This window comes from Podarcis erhardii, assembly GCF_964252035.2.
Source record: "Podarcis erhardii genome assembly, chromosome: 4".
NCBI lineage: Eukaryota > Metazoa > Chordata > Lepidosauria > Squamata > Lacertidae > Podarcis > Podarcis erhardii.
The window spans coordinates 100905569-100925916 of NC_138508.1; the positions used below are offsets into that span (position 1 = coordinate 100905569).

Here is a 20348-nt window from a genome sequence, read left to right on the forward strand (position 1 = left end):
CAGTTCCTAGTCACATGCACCCCATGATGTGGGTGAATAAGGCCCGCCATGGCATCATAAGGCCAATGAAAGTGCCACCTGGTATAATCACCCAGGCAGGCAAAATTTAACAGCCAAATTTGGTGCTCCGGGCAATAAACAAGCATCCAAGCAATGAATCCTGGTCCACATTCCTGCCCTTTTCTTAATTGCCCATTCCCAAAGGAACTAAGCCTGCCTTCCCTGAAAATAGTGCGCACATGGGAATGGAGAAGGCTAAACAAGATTAAGATCAGAAGCAGAAATGTTTTGTTATTGCAGGGGAGAAAAGCGAGAAAAATACAGCCATTCCTGAAGTCCCTTCTCTACCTGAGATATAGGGCTGAGCCCCCTGGTGTGGCTGAAGGGAAGTCAGCTCATCCCTTAAATAGGGACCAAGCCCCTCCTCAGACCCCCCTCAGGAATGTACAGTGGTGCCCCGCAAGACGAATGCCTTGCAAGACAAAAAACCCGCTAGACGAAAGGGTTTTCCGTTTTTCGCGGCGCTTCGCAAGACGAATTTCCCTATGGGCTTGCTTCGCAAAACGAAAACGTCTTGCGAGTCTTGCAAGTTTTTCCCCCCCCCCCTTTTTCTAAGCCGCTAAGCCGCTAATAGCGCTAATCTGCTAATAGCGCTAATAGGGATGCTTCGCAAGATGAAAAAACCGCTAGACGAAGAGACTCACGGAACGGATTATTTTCATCTTGCGAGGCACCACTGTACCAATCGGCGGTGAAGGCGGTGAAGGTCCTGTGTGAGAGCCTGGAGGCGGTTGGAGGATGGATGGCAGCTAACAGATTGAGGTTGAATCCTGACAAGACAGAAGTACTGTTCTTGGGGGACAGGGAGCGGGTGGGTGTGGGGGACTCCCTGGTCCTGAATGGGGTAACTGTGCCCCTGAAGGTACAGGTGTGCAGCCTGGGAGTCATTTTGGACTCACAGCTGTCCATGGAAGCACAGGTCAAATCTGTGTCCAGGGCAGCTGTCTACCAGCTCCATTTGATACGCAGGCTAAGACCCTACCTGCCCGCAGACTGTCTCGCCAGAGTGGTGCATGCTCTGGTTATCTCCCGCTTGGACTACTGCAATGCACTCTATGTGGGGCTACCTTTGAAGGTGACCCGGGAACTGCAATTAATCCAGAATGCGGCAGCTAGACTGGTGACTGGGAGTGGCTGCCAGGACCACATAACACTGGTTCTGAGAGATCTGCATTGGCTCCCAGTTCGTTTCCGAGCACAATTCAAAGTGTTGGTGCTGACCTTGAAAGCCCTAAACGGCCTCGGTCCTGTATACCTGAAGGAGTGTCTCCACCCCCATCGTTCAGCCCGGACACTGAGGTCCAGCTCCGAGGGCCTTCTGGCAGTTCCCTCATTGCGAGAAGTGAGGTCACCGGGAACCAGACAGAGGGCCTTCTCGGTAGTGGAGCCCACCCTGTGGAACACCCTCCCATCAGATGTCAAGGAAATAAGCAGCTATCCTATTTTTTAAAAGACATCTGAAGGCAGCCCTTTTTTGGGAAGTTTTTAATATTTTATGCTGTATCGTTTTTAACACTCGATTGGGAGCCACCCAGAGTGGCTGGGGAAACTCAACCAGATGGGTGGGGTATAAATAATAAATTATTATTATTATTATTATTATTATTATTATTATTATTATTATTAGGGTCTGGAAATATCCCAGTCCCCTTTAGCCAAATAAAGGCAGCATCGTCGTGGAAAGAGTTCAAATTTATTGCAGACTGCAGTAAGAATGGATGATCCAGAGGAATATTCCAAATCCAAGACCCCAAATACAAACTACAAGGGACTTTTGTAATATCCTCTTTATGTGATTAGCTCATGAACACTCCCTTTCAGCAATAGGATTGGATAACTGAATGTGTGGGCAGCTTGTGAGCCCCTAAAACTAATTTAATTGGTCAGAACAGCCTGCTCCCAAATTACTACGACAACAGGTGTATTTGAGCAAAGCATAAATCCGCGAATCTTCCGCCTCATGCCAAACCTTGCTTTTCCCCTATCTGCTACATGAAGACTTGTCTGCATCAGGAGAATGCACAACTCTGAAGTTGTGAAGACCAGTTGCGCTTCTGCTATGTGGGGCCAACTTGTCAGCAAAAAAGACAAAAAAATGCATATTCATCTCACCGGTGGGGGGTGCAAGGAGGAAACGAGGCCTTATGAGGAACGGCTAAGGGAGCTGGGCATGTTTAGCCTGGAGAAGAGGAGGTTAAGGGGTGATATGATAGCCATGTTCAAATATAGAAAAGGATGTCACATAGAGGAGGGAGAAAGGTTGTTTTCTGCTGCTCCAGAGAAGCGGACACGGAGCAATGGTTCCAAACTACAAGAAAGAAGATTCCACCTAAACATTAGGAAGAACTTCCTGACAGTAAGAGCTGTTCGACAGTGGGATTTGCTGCCAAGGAGTGTGGTGGAGTCTCCTTCTTTGGAGGTCTTTAAGCAGAGGCTTGACAACCATGTCAGGAGTGCTCTGATGGTGTTTCCTGCTTGGCAGGGGGTTGGACTCGATGGCCCTTGTGGTCTCTTCCAACTCTTTGATTCTATGATTCTATGATTCTATCTAACGAGCATTATACTAAGTGTGTAAAACAAATATATAAACATTTCCCGACTAACACACCTGCATCTGGTTCTATTCAAGGTTTAATTAGCAAGCTGGCAGTTCAAGCTCTTAAATGAAAAACAAGAAAAGAGATGGAGGATAAAAAGCTAGGTTTGTGGGTGCTGTGGGCTCTGACATTCTTCCTGGGCCCCAATGTCTACCTGGGTCCCAGATCATAATGTCATGTGACAAAGGTACTTGAGAGCAGAAGCTGTAAGGGAAGCAGCAAAGGAGTCTAGAAATGTTGTGAAATGCTGAAAAGCTGCAGAATCATTTAGCATGCTGAATCACTGTGACTCATCTTGAGGATGATTCATTCTCTGTATAAGTATTGTATCTGCTTGCAGGAAGACTCAGTGAGTGTGTGTGTGTTTGTGGTGGAGCTTGTGCTCAATGGAGACTGTGTGACTCAGTAACTCTCTGTATGCTCTGAAGCTAGTTTAATCTTCTGTTCACTGTGCTGTTATTTGCAAACAATTTTATTTTAACACAGTAAAGCTTTTATTATTTTACTAAGAAGACTCTGTTATTAATTTAACCCAGGGGGTGGCAAACTAAGGCCCAGGGGCCGGATGCAGACGGTCTGGGAATCAGCGTGTTTTTACATGAGTGGAATGTGTCCTTTTATTCAAAATGCATCTCTAGTTTTTTTGTGTGGCCTGCCTGGTGTTTTTACATGAGTAGAATGTGTCCTTTTATTTGAAATGCATCTCTGGGTTATTTGTGGGGCATAGGAATTTGTTCATCCCCCCCCCCAAAATATATATATATATATATATATATATATATATATATATATATATATCCCGTATTTTTCGCTCTATAACACGCACCAGACCATAACACACACGTAGTTTTTAGAGGAGGAAAACAAGAAAAAAATATTCTAAACGAAATAGTGGATATATGATTTTTGTGGTTCATGCTGTGGCCACAGACATGTGATCTGACAGTGAGTTTGGAGTAGCTCAATGCAAAAATCCTGAGGATCCATGTGGATCCATGCTTTGTAACCACGGAGGAGGGAAGGAAGGGGAACCATGGATCCTCTGCTCACGACTGCAGTAGATCCCCCCCACCACCCGCAGGCATTCGCTCCATAACAGGCACAGACATTTCCCCTTACTTTCTAGGAGGAAAAAAGTGAGTGTTATGGTGCAAAAAATACGGTATATAGTCCAGCCCACCACATGGTCTGGCCCATGGCTGAAAAAGGTTGCTGACCCCTGAATTAACCTGTGCGTCACATAACGCCAAGGCACCAGAACTTTCTCATTGGGTTACCACCAGCGTTTAGAACTCCCATTGTTTTGTTTTTTCAATAAATATTTTATTAACTTTCAGAAAAAACAACAAACATAAGAAGAAGAAAAAACAAGAACAGATACACAAAAATACAAATTACATAAGAAAAAAGAAAAAATAGTTTCAAAAAAGAAAAGAAAAAACACAAAAATCCCTCTTTTACTTCTCATCTTTGATTCACTTATTTTCTTGACTTCCTCACATCTCCCTTTTTTGTATCCCTGTTAAAAATTAATTCAGCAAATTCATATCCAATTTATTTGTCTAATTATCCATCCAATCTTATTTTTAACCTCGTTGCTAGTACCCCTTCAGTTCATTTCAATGCCATTAACTTTCAAAAATTTTACAATATTTCTGTAAATAAATTTTAAATTTCTTCCAATCTTCTTCCACCAACTCTTCTCCCTGGTCTCGGATTCTGCCAGTCATTTCCGCCATCTCCATATATTCTCTTACTTGCATCTGCCATTCTTCCAGAGTGGGTAGATCTTGTGTCTTCCAATGCTTTGCGATGAGTATTTTTGCTGCTGCTGTTGCGTAGATAAAAAAAATTCTATCCTTCTTTAACACCAATTGGCCGACTATGCCCAGGAGAAAGGCCTCTGGTTTCTTAGGGAAAGTGTACTTGAGTACCTTTTTTAGTTCATTATATATCGTCTCCCAAAAGGCCTTAATCCTAGGGCACGTCCACCAAAGGTGAAAGAATGTACCTTCTGTTTCCTTACATTTCCAACATTTGTTATCGGGCAAATGATATATTTTTGCAAGCTTGACTGGGGTCATGTACCACCTATACATCATTTTCATAATATTCTCTCTTAAGGCATTACATGCCATAAATTTAATCCCGGTGGTCCACAACTTCTCCCAGTCAGCAAACATAATGTTATATCCTATATCTTGTGCCCACTTTATCATAGAACTCCCATTGTTGTAAGTGCATTTCGCAGAGTGGTGCATTTTGCAGAGTGGAAGGAAAGGAGGACCTTTTTCTGCCTCCCCTCTTCCAGTTACCCTCTGAAGACTGCATAAGAGACCCTCTTAAGACTATTGGGGGGGGGGGAATAGACCATGTGGAAAATGAACATAAGATTTAAGCTGCAGTTCATTCCTTTTCAGCTTTGTATTCTTGTTATTAAAAAAGTGCACCTGGACTTTCCCTTGGTTTAAGGTGCCGTTTAGCTCCTAGCTTTCAGATCTCAGTTTCTAACACTGGTTACCACAATGGGCTCCTAAGAATACTAAGAAGACTATCAGTAACAACAGAGGGCAGACATCTTTTTGTACATAAAATTGCAAATGGTAACCACACAACCAACATAGCTTCTCCTGTTTCCACTTGCAGCAGCAGCAGCAGCAACAACAACGCCACACCCCTTAAGGAAAATGACAGAAGCTGTACTATTGGCACTACTAATGGTAAGTCCCACCCCTAAGAAACTAATGCACGATTTCAGGTTAATTCCCCTACCTCGCTTCTCTCATTGCAAAATAGAGCAAAAAAAATTACAAAGGGTCAATTGTACATGGCTCTATTTCCTAGCTTTGAAACCAACCTGCTTTCTGGGTTAAAACTTGCATTGATGAAAGCTTACAATCCAGTTAAGGATAAACATTTGATCAAAAATAACAGCTTAAACAGCAAGGAAAGAAAGAACCCAGCCAATGCTAATGAAAGCATCTTCTGCGGTTATAATCAGACCAACTAATAAAAACGTTCCTGTAAGGGAGTATCATAACTCTGCCTTCTAAAAACTTGAATCCCCAGTTATCTTCATAGAGCTCCCTTTGCAGGAGATAACCTGAGGTACCACTGTACTTTGTTTAAGTACTTAATTTGTTCCGGAGGTCCGTACTTAACCTGAAACTGTTCTTAACCTGAAGCACCACTTTAGCTAATGGGGCCTCCTGCTGCTGATGCGCCGCCGAAGCACGATTTCTGTTCTCATCCTGAAGCAAAGTTCTTAACCTGAAGCACTATTTCTGGGTTAGCGGAGTCTGTAACTTGAAGCGTATGTAACCTGAAGTGTATGTAACCTGAGGTACAACTGTAAGAGCTGCAATGATCAGCATCCTGGTTCTGATAGCCACAGGCCACATTTCAAGTCTTCTCCTGATGGCGTAGTTAGGTGAGCACTTGTGGAAAGAGAATTCAGCATTCTAAATTGTTAGAGAGGTGTCCTGAAGCCATTTCTTTACACACAAAATGTATGCATATTGATTATTAAAACTCTTTTCCCTTAGCTTCTAGAAGTGCCACGGTTTAATTTTCTTCCCCCCTCCACCCATTCACCGGTGTGATAAGTCTTCTTGCTAACTTGCAGTATATAACAGCATGATGCACAGCATGTCATAGGAAGATTTGAAAATATGCATATTTAGCTACTCTTGCTTCCTGCATGAGTTTGCTACACGAGTCTTGGAGGAGGCATTAGGGTTTCTCAGGAGGTAGCAACCATGCCTACTTTTCGAGGCTGTAATAACCAACATTAAAAAAATATATTTTGAACTTGTGCAAATCAGCACTTATGGTCATTTGACTTCAGTTAATTATGGACTGGAAATGCTTTTCCATTTACTTTCAAATCCACTGCGGATCATCCGAATTGGTATGCTACAGCGCCACAGGGAGTAACCTGTGTACTATCTCCATTGGCATATGGTAAGAGTTTTTCCCCTCTCACTTTACTGGCCAGTTTTACAAACAGCCCATTAATTTTTCATGCTGTAGCAGTTTTTGGCATAACTTCTGTAAGACTCAACATTTGCTGACATGGCATTAAAAACTTTGATGAAATGGGGGAAAAAACAAAAACAACCCACTCCTTTTAGGCCATTCTGCTGATACTGCCTAAAAAATATTTTTTTTGTCTCTCTCTTGTGCTGTGTTTTTATTCATTGACACAGGTTCATAAAAACTATATCCATTCGTTTAAGAGCTCGTTTGCTTTGACAGTTCATCTCTTTTGCATGCTGCTTCTGGCCGGTTAGTCCAAAGATGCACAGAATGTTACAAAATGAGGGACTTCATTTAATAATAAGGCAGCATCATGCACAATGAATCTGGGGCTAGAGCACAAAACTAGAAGCATGAGGAGCAACCCAGGTAAGAGACCCTTGCGCTCATTCTGGGATGGCAACTGTGTGTAACTGAGCTGTGCAGGCTGATGGACAAATGATGTCAGGTGGAAATACACAGTGTAAATGAATATACTAACCAGCACTGTCAAAGCCCATGTAATTCTCTAAATTTGAGCAACATGCTCCAACATTAACTGACAAAACAGGCAAGCTTTATCTTTCTTCTATTGAAAGCACCCTTAGGGTTAGCTTCTGCAAATAATGGCTTGATTCAGACACACAGTGGTACCTCGGGTTACATATGCTTCAGGTTACAGACGCTTCAGGTTACAGACTCCGCTAACCCAGAAATAGTACCTCAGAATAATAATAATAATAATAATAATAATAATAATAATAATAATAATAATAATTTTTATACCCCGCCCTCCCCAGCCAAGACCAGGCTCAGGGCGGCTAACAACCAATAATAAAAACAAGTTGATTAAAATACAATTTAAAAGATTAAGATACAACACTAAAACATTAGGATGCAGCCTCTTCACAGGAGGAGAAGGTTAAGAACTTTGCTTCAGGATGAGAACAGAAATTGTGCTCCGGTGGTGTGGCGGTAGCAGGAGGCACCATTAGCTAAAGTGGTGCTTCAGGTTAAGAACAGTTTCAGGTTAAGAACAGACTTCCGGAACGCATTAAGTACTTAACCCGAGATACCACTGTAATGGTAAACCATGGTTTGGCATTCTGAGAACAAGCCATGGCTAGCTTCAGGCTTATTCATTCCCCACTCCGCTCTCCTTCTCCTTTGTGCATGAGAGCACAAAATGGAAAGCATCTACTTCCTCTTTTGAATAAGTCACAGTCTCCTCTCATGTAAAAAATTTGGGGAACTATGGTTTATTTTAAATGTGATTTGTTCAAATGAACTAGGATCAAATCTTGCGTTCAGATCCTGCTTTAATAACTAACCGCATCATAAACCACAGGTTTCTGAGGTTGGATATAATGAGAAACTGCGGTTTGTTCAAAATTTAAAGTGGAAGCTTTCGATCTCCTCCCCACATGCACATAGGAATTGCAAAGGCTAAGAAGCAGCGTGTGAATCCAACATTCGCCACACCTCAGTTTGGTAACACTAAAGTTTAGTGACTAAACCATGGCAGAGCACTATGTCTGAACTAGGCCAATATGTGGATCTCCTCAGTAGCACAGAATTATAGAATCACAGAATTGTAGAGTTGGAAGCGTCATCTAGCCCAACCACTGCAATGCAGAAATCTCAACTCAAGACAAAATGTTCATTTTTTTTACTAAGTTTAAAATTGATCAATTATCTCAAAAAAACAAACAAACAAACAAACCCAAACCCAGCTGAATAAATTGTTGCAGTATCACATATACAACAAAGGAAACGATAAAATAAAATGAGATTTGGTAACTGTAAATTGGGAATTTAAAATTGGGGCTATAGACTTCAACTAGTTTTTAAACTAGGATTGCAGACATTTTTTCTTGCAAGTGAAGCTGCTTCAGGTATGGTGATGAAATTATGGGGAAGAGCTCCACTTGCTAAATGCCTTCATGGCACACATCTGTTAAAAAACCCAAACTAAAGAAAGTAAGCAAACGGCCAAACCTGATTTAAAATCAGTATAATTGTTGTAACTTGCACAAGCATAAACTTTGAGGGGAGTGGTACTTACCGTATTTTTTGCTCTATAAGACGCACCAGACCATAAGACGCAGCTAGTTTTTGGAGGAGGAAAACAAGAAAAAAAATATTCTGAATCTCAGAAGCCAGAACAGCAAGAGGGATCGCAATCCCTCTTGCTGTTCTGGCTTCTGAGATAGCTGTGCAGCCTGCATTCACTCCATAAGACGCACACACATTTCCCCTTACTTTTTAGGAGGGAAAAAGTGAGTCTTATAGAGCAAAAAATACAGTACTTTTAGCTATGGTAAAAAGGTCAGGACCCAGGACTTTGCTCATTCCCTCCTCCCTATTCTAGAATAAAAACTGCCATTGACTTTGTTAGCCATGGTTCAGCATTACATCTACACTGATGCAAACCACAGTTGACTCTAACCGGGTTTGCAGACACTGTTCAATATCCCCACTTAAGCAGACCATACTTAGCATGCAGTCACTCTAGTCTAGCATCTTAAGCATGGTTCAGAAAATGTCAACAGTAAATCTGTAGTGAGTGATTTCTCTCTGTTGCTTCACTGATGCAGTAGTATCCATGGTTGGTTTAAGACTAAAGCTGGATATAAGGATGTACACTTTGATTGCATATTGCAGTTATATATTAGTTATTTATACCAATATATGTGCAATGCTTTTCCAGCAATAGCACCTTCTGATTACACCGCCTGCAATATCAGCAGATAACAATAGCACCAGTGGTAACAGAAAAATATAAAATAAGTTAAGCACCTCACCTTTCCGCACCAGTCATTCTTTGGAACTAACTCAGCTACAATTCTCTGAACTACCACCAAAGTATCACAGAAAACATTACTCCATACTTAACAGCTCCACAATGAGCTTCTTAACTCTTCTGTTTACCTCAATATTTTAATTTGCACTGGTCTGATTAGGAGGAAGTAGTAATGGCAAAGCAGATGGTTTTCAGAAATCTGCTTACCCCAATCATGCATTTGAGAGTTTGGTGAGCTGCGCTTTGCAGCTCAGAACGCTATGAAATATTCCTGCATTAAAGAGCCTCCCAAAATCAAGAGCTGGCAGAATGTTTGGTGCTTATCATTCATGTTGTCATTTGGGGCTTTTTTGCTTTTGCTTTTCCAGAAGGGTGAAATGTATAAAGTACAAATGCAGAAAAGTGAGACAAAGTCCTGTTTTTTGTTTTTTTAAAAAAAAATAATTAAAAGCACAAACTTATCATAGAAGCTTCAGATCCTTTCTCAATTAACTTTCAAAACAACCTGGAACAATGGACTCTTCTACAAAAATAAGAATGATTGATTAGATTTCAAGTAGCTGTGGAATATTAGGCCAAACTCCAAAAGAATGGGGATTTTCTTTGAATATGTCATGCGCAAACATCCTATACCTCTTTGTTTCTTTGCAACAATCTTATACCAAGGAATTCAAGTGATTGACTCAATTAGCAAACAAAGAAACCTGAGGTTGTTTGGATAATTAGCTGGTTAGACTCTGTCAGAAACAGATACATATAACACAATTAAGGGACTTGAAAGTAACCATCCAGAACAACAAGAAAAGAAGAGAAAAATAAGTACTCAAAAGCAGAGGTGTAGTTTGCTGTTCTGTACCTGCTTGTCTTTTGATCATATTATCGTCACTCAAACTCAGTCTGTCTGTTGCAGTTTGCATTTCATTAAATTTGTGTTCTTGGCCCAGTAGGGCAAATTTGCATGGCATCACAATGCAAGTGTTTTCCATTGTGGAAAAAAGGAAGAGGGGACAATAGCCTGGGAGGTGTCAAAGGAGGTCAGTGTGGAGTCAATAATATGTGAGCAGGGGAAGGAAAAGATGGTCCTGTGCAAATTATGTTATATATTTTTGTGTTTTCATTTTGCAAATTGCCTTGTGATCTTCAGATGAAGGGCGGTATAGAAATTCAATAAATAATAATAATAATAAATCCATTACAAATCCACACAAAATCCATTACAAAATGCTTGCTGCTGCATACACCTGCGATAACACACCAGTCTGCAGATTCCCTAGGTCCCAAATACAAATCAATGAACTTTCTCCATCTCGATTCATAATATGTTCATTCCCTCTGAGTTTGCCCTGCGGCACTGAGAATTTGTGGGGAAATGTTTTTTCTAGCTCTTTACTGATATTTCAGAAAGGCCTGTCTTGCTCTAAATGCCTTCCAGCCAGCCCTCCACTGTTCCCAGTTTTCCCAGTTGCTCATTTGCTCCCTTCCTTGTGAGCCCCCTCCTTTCCCCAGAAACTTACCTTCCAGCAGCAGTTTGAGTGGAAGAAGGGAAGCTAAACGACTGAGCCCAAAGAAAGTTCCCAATGAAAGATAGATGTTTGGCTAGGGCTTCTGGGTCCTTACAAAGGGGCCTTTGCCATGGAAATACCCTGTTCATAAGGCTTTGAGCCTCATTAAGGCCTAAAATCATCATTCCCACTCCCATTCATTTTGGGGAAAGGGGAGGAACAGAAGTAGCTTGGAATGCCGCAAGCATTTCTGCACACCTAGCCAAAATCCAAAGGGATTCTGAATTCAAAACCATGAAACACTTGTTTAGGTTCTTTCCACCAACCCACCTCTGAAGCTTGCCAACATCACTGGTCAGAGGTCACCAATGGCTGGATGTTAGCATGCTTTATTTAGTTATTCTGTTAGATTTCTGCCCTACCCAGGGATGCTGAGAATGGGGAAGAGATTTCACACACACACACACAGAGAGAGAGAGAGAGAGAGAGAGAGAGAGAGAGAGAGAGAGAGACCGAGACCAGTTAGGACTTTCTCCCATCAACACTATGGCAACTGAAGCCTTAATGTAATGTTACTTTCTGAGAAGCTTGCTTGGAAATAAATTATATAGCAGTGGGCTAATTTAGATGCAGTGGGAAAATGCTTCCTCTTGCTACTCTACATTGCCGTCTTCAAGAAGGCCACGTGCTTCATTTATTTCTAGGTAATGATGTAATCTACATCAATATGCCAGTCCTACCATATAATTTCTCCTTCCCGGTAAGTGCTTATCTTGCACTTTTATAAACATAATCGCAATAGGAGATTTCATTTCGGGGCTTGCAGTCCATTCCCCATATTAATTGCCACCTGCCTAAACACAGCAGTAAACCTCTTGAATGGTCAGACTTTTCCCCATATTAGCCAGTTGTTTAAAAATATTATTATATGAGCCTGGCACCATCTAGAATTATTCAGACATTTACTATTCCATGGTACATATTTTTATGTTTTATGGTGTGCTTCCCCCCACCCTCCTTCAGACTTCATTCAGATGTGCAGGGGTTTACCAATCATGTTGCATCACCACACAAGGAGTGTTGTGTGCCACCAGGAGCTGGCCAGGTGCTTTTTGAAAGCTTACAATCAGAATACTCAACAGTATACCACTGAATATCAGGTGAATGTCACAAGTGAGAGATACAGCTATTGCACTCATGTCCTGCTTGTGGGCTTCTGACTGGTCAGTGTGATAACACAATGCTGGACCAGGTCAGGCAGTTAACCTTCATTTTGCACTTGTAAATCATCTTTTAGTCTGTGAATATAGCAAGCCCTATTTGGGAAATATAATGAAGCTATAGTGTGCCTCCTTTGCTTAAGAAACTCTTCCCCACTCTGCTCTCCCATGATGTCTTATTATCTCAACCCACCCAAACATCTTCAGATGCATAGCGTTTAAGGGTGCTACTGGCCCACCCAGGATGGTATTGCCAAACAGGGAGTGATGACAGTAGCCCTCCCATAGCAGAAATGGGGTCTATTCTATTTGTTTAACAGTGAAGGGCTTCCTAGGTAAAATCAAAACGTTTAAAAATAAAAAAGAAGCAAGATCTGAAATCCAAAATAATGGTACCCCTAGGACTGAGCGGAAGGCTGTGCTAGAATATTAAAGCAAGACTGGGACTGAATAGTTGTCCTCTTAGGCAGGGCAGCAGGGCTGAGCAACTGAATCCATAATGGATGCAAAACTTTCCTTGCTGGCAATTGGCATTACCAGGTTTAGAATGTGCGCAGATCGGCGCAGCACCCCTGTGTGATGCCCCCGTGCGCGGATCACCGCTGCACCCCCATGCACAGATCACCGCAGTGCCTGTACGAGGCTTGCCCCACCCCCACTGCTCCGGGTGCTGGAACAGTTGGCTACACCCCTGGGCGGGGGCCAATTAACACAATTTGTACAATTAAACCAGATTATATCTTTCTAAGGCCATGTAATGTGGTTTCCCCTGGAGCAGCCCATATCCAATACCAACCCTGTGGAATTAAGGGGGCATACCACCCGAGGAATCATAGGGACCCAGGGAACAGACCAAACATTCTCCCCTTTTTATAGCCATCTCCTCTGCTAGGGTTATTCATGTGTTGTTCACGGCTGCCCTTTTCCATAATATGTCTTCCTCGCTTTCTCCCACCTCAAATGAGGTGCTTATTATTGGGGAAGGGGCACGAAAATAAAATATGTCCAAAAGGGTGCAACCAGCACGGTCCAATCTGGATGGGGCCACCGGTGGGTGAGCACGAGGATTAGGAGTTTGGGGTGGTGACAACGAGACACTCCCTGTCCTCTAGCAACTGTGTTACCCCACTCCCTTCCGATGTATACCCAGTGAGCCCTTTTTTCAGTACCAACAACATTAAGACAGACCTCTTACCTTTCATATATAGGAAGCAGCTGAGGCTGTTTCTACTTTTGCTTCCTTTGAGAAGAAGCCTTCCTGAATAGACTTTGCTGTGGGAAAGTGGCAAGTCAGTGGCAAGGCCTTTTGATGGGTTTGTTGTTGTTGTTGTTTAGTCATTTAGTCGTGTCCGACTCTTCATGACCCCCTGGACCAGAGCACGCCAGGCACTCCTGTCTTCCACTGCCTCCCACAGTTTGGTCAAACTCATGTTGGTAGCTTCGAGAACACTGTCCAACCATCTTGTTCTCTGTCGTCCCCTTCTCCTTGTGCCCTCCATCTTTCCCAACATCAGTGTCTTTTCCAGGGAGTCTTCTCTTCTCATGAGGTGGCCAAAGTCTTGGAGCCTCAGCTTCAGGATCTGTCCTTCCAGTGAGCACTCAGGGCTGCTTTCCTTAAGAATGGAGAGGTTTGATCTTCTTGCAGTCCATGGGACTCTCAAGAGTCTCCTCCAGCACCATAATTCAAAAGCATCAATTCTTTTGCGATCAGCCTTCTTTATGGTCCAGCTCTCACTTCCAAACATCACTCCTGGGACGGGTTGGCAGATCAATTGACAGATAAGTCCAAAACACTTTTCCTGCACCAAAGCTTGATATAGGCCCCCCAAAAACCCTTTCATCACCTCCTATCAACATCCCTCTTGACCATGTTCAGAGATGGTCTGTTAACTGTCTCTCACATTGGCAGGACTTAGAGCTTAGACTGTTGGTGACATCATGCATGACATCAGAATGTTATGTTTGCATTCAGCAAAAGCTGTTTCCATGCCAATAGTAGTGGCCAGTAAACCTCTGCAAGCAAGTAGCCATCTGCCTGCCTGTAGTTCGGTATAATTTTTTTTTTATAACCCAAGTTTGAAGAATGCATTTCTAGTATTTAAAAACAGTACAATGATCCAGTGAAACAAATTGACCCAAATACAGTATTAATGTTCAGATGTGATCCACTTTTACCCTCAAAATCTACCATTTTGGAATATTGCTTATATTCAAGATAGCTCCTTGACTATGCATCCTGATTTGAGGATTTATTTTTATTCATACAGGTTTTTCGTTTTAAGCGAATGTTCTGTATGAAATTAAAGCCCATGGATCAAAATAATATTTTTGATGCTGTTTAATCTTACATCTTACTGCTTAAAACTACTGTGTAGTTTAATGCAATTGCTTTTGTGGGAAGAATTGGCTTAACACGTTATTGATAATCCTAATGCAACTGTATCCAAGTTTGTCCTGGGATTTTAAAAGGCGGGTTTAAAGAGAAGATGTGCTTACAGATTTGCTTGTGAGTCAAAAACACAGAGAAATTACCAATTAACGCCCCCTGGCTTAACGTCTGCAAATACATTCTGCAGTCTCACATATTGTGATTACTTACTTCCAGTGCATGCCCATGTTCTTTGGGGACTGAGCTACATTAGTAAAAAAAACAAAACACCAGTGTTTTAAATGTGTTATAAACATGCAACACTAGATGGTGCTGTAGAGCACAAAACCTTTCTATGTGGTTTTACATAGAGTTTTTTCTTTCTTTTGTTATAACGATTTAATTTATGACTTATTTATAGCAGGGTTTTTTCCTGTGTGTAGATCCACCCTTGGTCTTTCAGTTCTAGCTGCTTCTCTGAATCTCAGGATACTGTGAGAGCTAATTAGCTGTTTCCATTTCCATTACATAGAATGGTATGTGATAGTGGTAAAGGGTTGTGTGTGATGGGAAGTAACTGACAAATGGAAGAGGCAGAGAGTGGGAAGAGCACTAGAGCACCCAGGTCCTGCTTGCATCTGATTGGCGTAACTGAGCAGGGCTCTTCTCATGTGCTAACTGCCCCACACTTCTGTCTATCCACAACATGTGGTATCCAGAATTTATGCTTCTTAAAACTGAGGCTTTATCTGCATAACATTCCTAATAGCTTTACTTCATGAATTTGGCTATTGTTTCTTTAAATTAGCCTGAGCTAGTGGTCATCACCATATATTGTGGCAGTGAATTCCACAAATTAATACTATTTGTGGTATGAATAGGTCCTTTCTTTTCCACTGCCAATTAGTTCCTGTGGTGAGCCAGGCCCGTGAATTGAGAGAAGGACTCTACCAATTCCTTTCCTTTCTTATTTCTGCTTCTGCCCTTTGGGACAGGATCCAGTCTTGGCCAAAGCACTGAACCCCAGGGTTAACCTTTAATTAATGAACAAACAAAACAAGGTGTTAGAAGAATGAACACCTCTTGATTAAGTCATTGGCAAAGAAAGCTGTTGAAAAATAAAGGTGTTCTTATTGCAGAACCAAAATGGAAAAGATTGCATGATGGGACGGCACCAGTTTATAGTCAGCCCTTGGCATAAAGTTGCCGATGGACCCCCCCCCAGTGCTGTTCTCTTCTCAGTGCTGCTGCCAGTTGATTGTGTCAGGAAGGCTTAGTAATTAATAATTAGCATTAGTAATTTTGAAATCAATGTAACTTTTCAATATGTAATTCTTTATTTTCGTAACATTTGTTGTTGCTTAAGTCACCTCTTGTTGCTGTGAAGGAAATGCCTTTGCAACCCAAAACTTTAGGACCCTACGCCTGTAATAAAATATGGAAATAACTCATTCGGGCTCTCTTACCCAAATGCAGAGATAGAATGATGGAAAGTTTTGCTGTTGATTTAGATGGTGGGGGGATGGGGACACACCTTTTTGATTAATTTACCAAAGTTTGCTAATAATAATAATAATAATAATAATAATAATAATAATAATAATAATAATTTTTTTAATTATTTATACCCCGCCCATCTGGCTGAGTTTCCCCAGCCACTCTGGGCAGCTTCCAATCAATTGTTAAAACCAATTCAACATTAAATATTAAAAACTTCCCTAAACAGGGCTGCCTTCAGATGTCTTTTAAAGAGAAGATAGCTGCTTATTTCCTTCACATCTGAAGGGAGGGCGTTCCACAGGGCGGGCGCCACTACCAAGAAGGCCCTCTGTCTGGTTCCCTGTAACCTCACTTCTCAGAGCTTCTGTTTGTTATTATTGGCTTGTTCTGTCAGCTTGACATGTAGCAAAAGATTCCTGCATTGCAGAGGTTTGGAATAGATGATCACATAGTCCCTTATTTTGGTTAATTATTTGCTAGCTGCAGAAATGCAACTTGTCCTTTTTCGGGGCTTTTCTCCCAAGGTGTTTCCTGCTGCACAGCATAAATGAAGAAGGATGCCTGTTTTGGTGGCACTGTGGTCTAAACCACTGAGCCTCTTGGGCTTGCCGATCAGAAGGGCAGCGGTTCAAATCCCCATGACGGTTAAGCTCCCATTGCTCAGTCCCAGCTCCTGCCAACCTAGCACTTCGAAAGCACACCAAAAAGTGCAAGTAAATAAATAGGTACCGCTCTGGTGGGAAGGTAAATGGCGTTTCCGTGTGCTGCTCTGGCTTCGCCAGAAGCGGCTTAGTCATGCTGGCCACATGACCCAGAAAAACTGTCTGCGGACAAACGCCAGCTCAGGGGTCCTTTACCTTTACATTTACTTTGAATATTACTTTGAATATTCATTGGTTGTGTAAGGAAAGGCTTAAGCATTTGGAGTTTTTCTTTTTTTCATTTAGAAAATGCAGGGAGGAGTTTACTGTGGGGATGGGCATGATAAAGCTTTATAAAAGTTATTTATTTCACAAGATATATTTACCACTTGATTGTAATTAAACCTCAAGGCTATTTATGAAAAGAATGTATCGGGTGTTGTTTTTTTTTTTTTAAATAAAAAAAACTATTTAAAATAGTCAAAAATGATTAAAATCAGTAATGAGCTAAAAACCAGCTTAAAAAACGCATCAACCTTCTTCAGGCTTGCCTAAACAGAAACATTTTTATGACGCCCTGAAAAGACTATATGGAATACTCCTGCCTGATGCCAAGGGCAGAGAGTTCTGAAGGGTGGGGGCTGATACACTAAAAGATCAATTTCTTTCAGGTGACAAACTGGTATTGTGTGGCACCTGTAGGAGTGCCCATTCCACAGATTGAAGTGGTCAAGGGGGCACAAAGTGTAATGCAGTCTGGCAAGTAGAATGGTCCCAAGCTGCCAAGGGTTTTATATACCTTGAACTTGGCCCCGTAGAAATCAGTAACCAGTGTAGGTGTGATGGCCTGGGATTCCGATTCAGAGGCTGAACCGGAGGAATCCCCGCCTGCACAGGAGTCCCCGCCTCCAGGGCCAGCTGAACTGGGGCAGGGCCTTGATTCTGAAGTGCCTGCACCTGTGCCGGATCCTCAGGAGCAGGCACCAGGTGATTCCACTCTGGCTCCAGAGGTGGTTGAGGACTCAGTGCCTGCAGGTGAGTCTCCCCCTGGGCCCAGTAACCCTTCAGCCTCTCCTGAACTGCAGAGGCTCAGGGCAGAGAGGCGAAGGGAACTGGTTTCTCCCAGGAGGAGTGCTCGCCTTAAGGCCAGGAGAGGCGGGTCTCCTGGGGGCCAGGGCCGCCCCTGGCCTCAGAGAAGATAAAGGCCAGTCAGCCCGGTCCCAGGTTGCGGGAGCAACGTCGATGAAGAGCTGTTTCAGCCAGCATCCAGTCCTGTTCCTCCAGTGTTCCTGTCCCCGCCCGGCTTCCTGCTTCGGACTTCGCCCCGCTCCTTCGGAACTGTTTCCAGGCTATTGACCCAGGACCGGACTTTGACTACGCCAACGGTAACCTTCCCCCCGGGACCAGCACAGTAGGTCTCTGAGCAGAAGAGTTATCTGCTTATAGGGTCTCACTCCCGTCAGTGATGGTGCCACAGCATTCTGCACTAACTGCAGCTTCTGGATCAGGCACAAAGCAAGCCCCACAAAGAGCACATTGCAATAATCCAGTCCTGAAATAACTCAGTGCATGAACTATTGTGGCCAAGCTTTCCTGGTCCAGGAATGGTCGCAGCTATCACACCAGTTGCAACTGGTAAAAGTCTCTTCCAGCCACTGAAGCTACCGGGCTGTAATGATCTCAGACAGGCAAGCAAACCTCGATACGAATCAATGACTCTCTGGCAGTTTGATGGTACGTTTATTTATAAATTACATCCAGAGCTCCCAGCCTACCGCTCTTTGAAATGAGGTTCCTCTGAGTCTTTGCCCCTCTCACAGAACGAAGGGCACCAAATTCCAGTCCTTCGTCTCTTGTACTTCCATTGCATTTTAACCCATTCAACTCTGGGTTCAGGAAGAAGGAGGGTGGAATTCCCCCCCCCCTCAAAAGAAGAACTCTCAGCACTCTGTTTCTCTGCTGGTTGCATAGCAACCCTCTCACTACCGCCTTTCTCTCCCCCTCCCCCTTCTTGTGAGCTGTCCGTGTCTACTGCTCTAGCTGATTCAGGGAAACTCTTGGTGAAGGGGGCCCGATCCCACCGCCTCCTGCTCTTTCTGCGATTTTTTGTCTCCAGAGTCGAACTCTGTCTCTCTTTGTACTGGCAATCCCTCTTCTCCTGAATCTGACTCTTGCCAGGCGTTTGATTCAGCCACGTCCCTAATACCGGCCATCAAAGCTGAATCCAGAAGCAGCCCCAGACTATGAAGCAGCTCAGAAGGAATGGAACTCTGTCTTAGGCAGACCATTGACCAATGCAGGAGTCAAGCTTAGTTTGAATTGTCTTTGGAGTAGGAAAAAAATGAACAGGGAAGACACGCTTTTCTCCCCTCCTCAATAAAACCAATTGACAAGAGATTCCACAAGATATGCTAATAGCCACAGATTTTGACATACCCAAACTTACCATGATTAGTCACGAGAGCTATATGAAATTTACAGATCCAGAGGCAGTCTGCCTCTGAATACTAGCTGTTGGGAAGCAACAGTGGGAGAGGACTGTGGACTTCATGCATGTCTTGCTTGTGGAGCTCCTGAAAGCATCTGATTGGCCACTGTGGAAGCAAGGATGCTCAGCTACATAAATAGACATTTGGTCTGATCCGGCTGGGCTCTGTTTTTATTCCTATGCAGCGGAGGGCTTGAGCACAGCAGAGAACAGGTCAGTCCTTTTCTTGGAATCAAATACAGGGGCTCAGATTGTAAAGATTATGAGTCATCTTCCAAGCTGGGACTGCTTGAACAATTCTATGACGTTTCATTGGCAGCAGTGTAACAATAAAGTCACACCAATTATACTGACAAGATGGGACACTGCCGCAGATTCTGCCCTTGCAAATTTTCTGTGTTTTGGGGAAAGAGCAGAGCAAATGAAGCAAGAAGAAAACTCACATAGCAAACACAACGCCTTTATGAACCCAAAGATGCCAGGTATGGCAGAAGCTCTTTGAAGGCAGCCATCAGCGAGTTGGCAACAATATTGTTGTGGGTTTTTTGTCTGCCAGCCGACTGAATAGGTCTAGCTTGATCAGAGTCTAGGATTTAACAAAAGAATGTTCATGTTTCTTAATGGCACATAATGGGCAGTTGATGTCTCTTGATAGTGGGCAAGCTCACTGAGTGTTTTGAATGGGAAAGCTATCACAGCATGGAACTGTAAGACAGACCCAGCAAAGGGGAGAGGAGCTGTTATGTGAGGGCAGCCTACCTGGAACAAAAGGAGCAGTTTTAGAACAAAGACAGGGAGAGTCAGAAGCGCAAAGAAAGCTGAGAGTTAGAAGCATTTTGAACTGCCCATCTCAAGAGATCTGATAGGACACAGCACATTAGAAGCTTGGTAGGAGTGCATACAGTAAGCCCACAACTTACGCACATTTAAGGTGTGTGCATTCAGCTTTATGTGCTTGGCAAAGCAATATTTTTTTTAATTGTGTGTGGAAAGTATGGACAACTGGGGGGAAAACTTTGGCAATCCCACCTGCCATTGTACCCAATGTGTTTCGACTATATGCAATTTTGGCTTTAGGTGTGATCTCCATAACATAACCCCTGCATAAGTTGTGGGCTTAGTGTATACATTTGCCTCCTCTTACTGTCTATA

The 20348-nt window shown here is 42.9% G+C and overlaps 1 protein-coding gene across 9 annotated transcripts in view; it reads right to left on the bottom strand.

Moving 5' to 3' along the window:
• Window positions 1–14181, bottom strand: part of LOC309339851 (uncharacterized protein) — a 160648-nt gene extending 146467 nt beyond the window's left edge. For 4 of the 9 annotated variants that reach the window (XR_014155562.1, XR_014155564.1, XM_081858369.1 and 1 more), the window contains exon 1: window positions 10992–11356. Coding sequence is in view for 3 of the 9 variants with exons in the window: in XM_081858369.1 (XP_081714495.1) it covers window positions 10992–11176 (185 nt within the window). In the remaining 6 variants the exon portion in view is untranslated. Of the gene's footprint in view, window positions 1–9478; window positions 9613–10991; window positions 11357–13394 lie in introns of those variants that run through there. The other 5 variants (XR_014155559.1, XR_014155560.1, XR_014155561.1 and 2 more) reach the window with 3 other exon arrangements.
• Between the last annotated feature and the right edge of the window lie 6167 nt (window positions 14182–20348).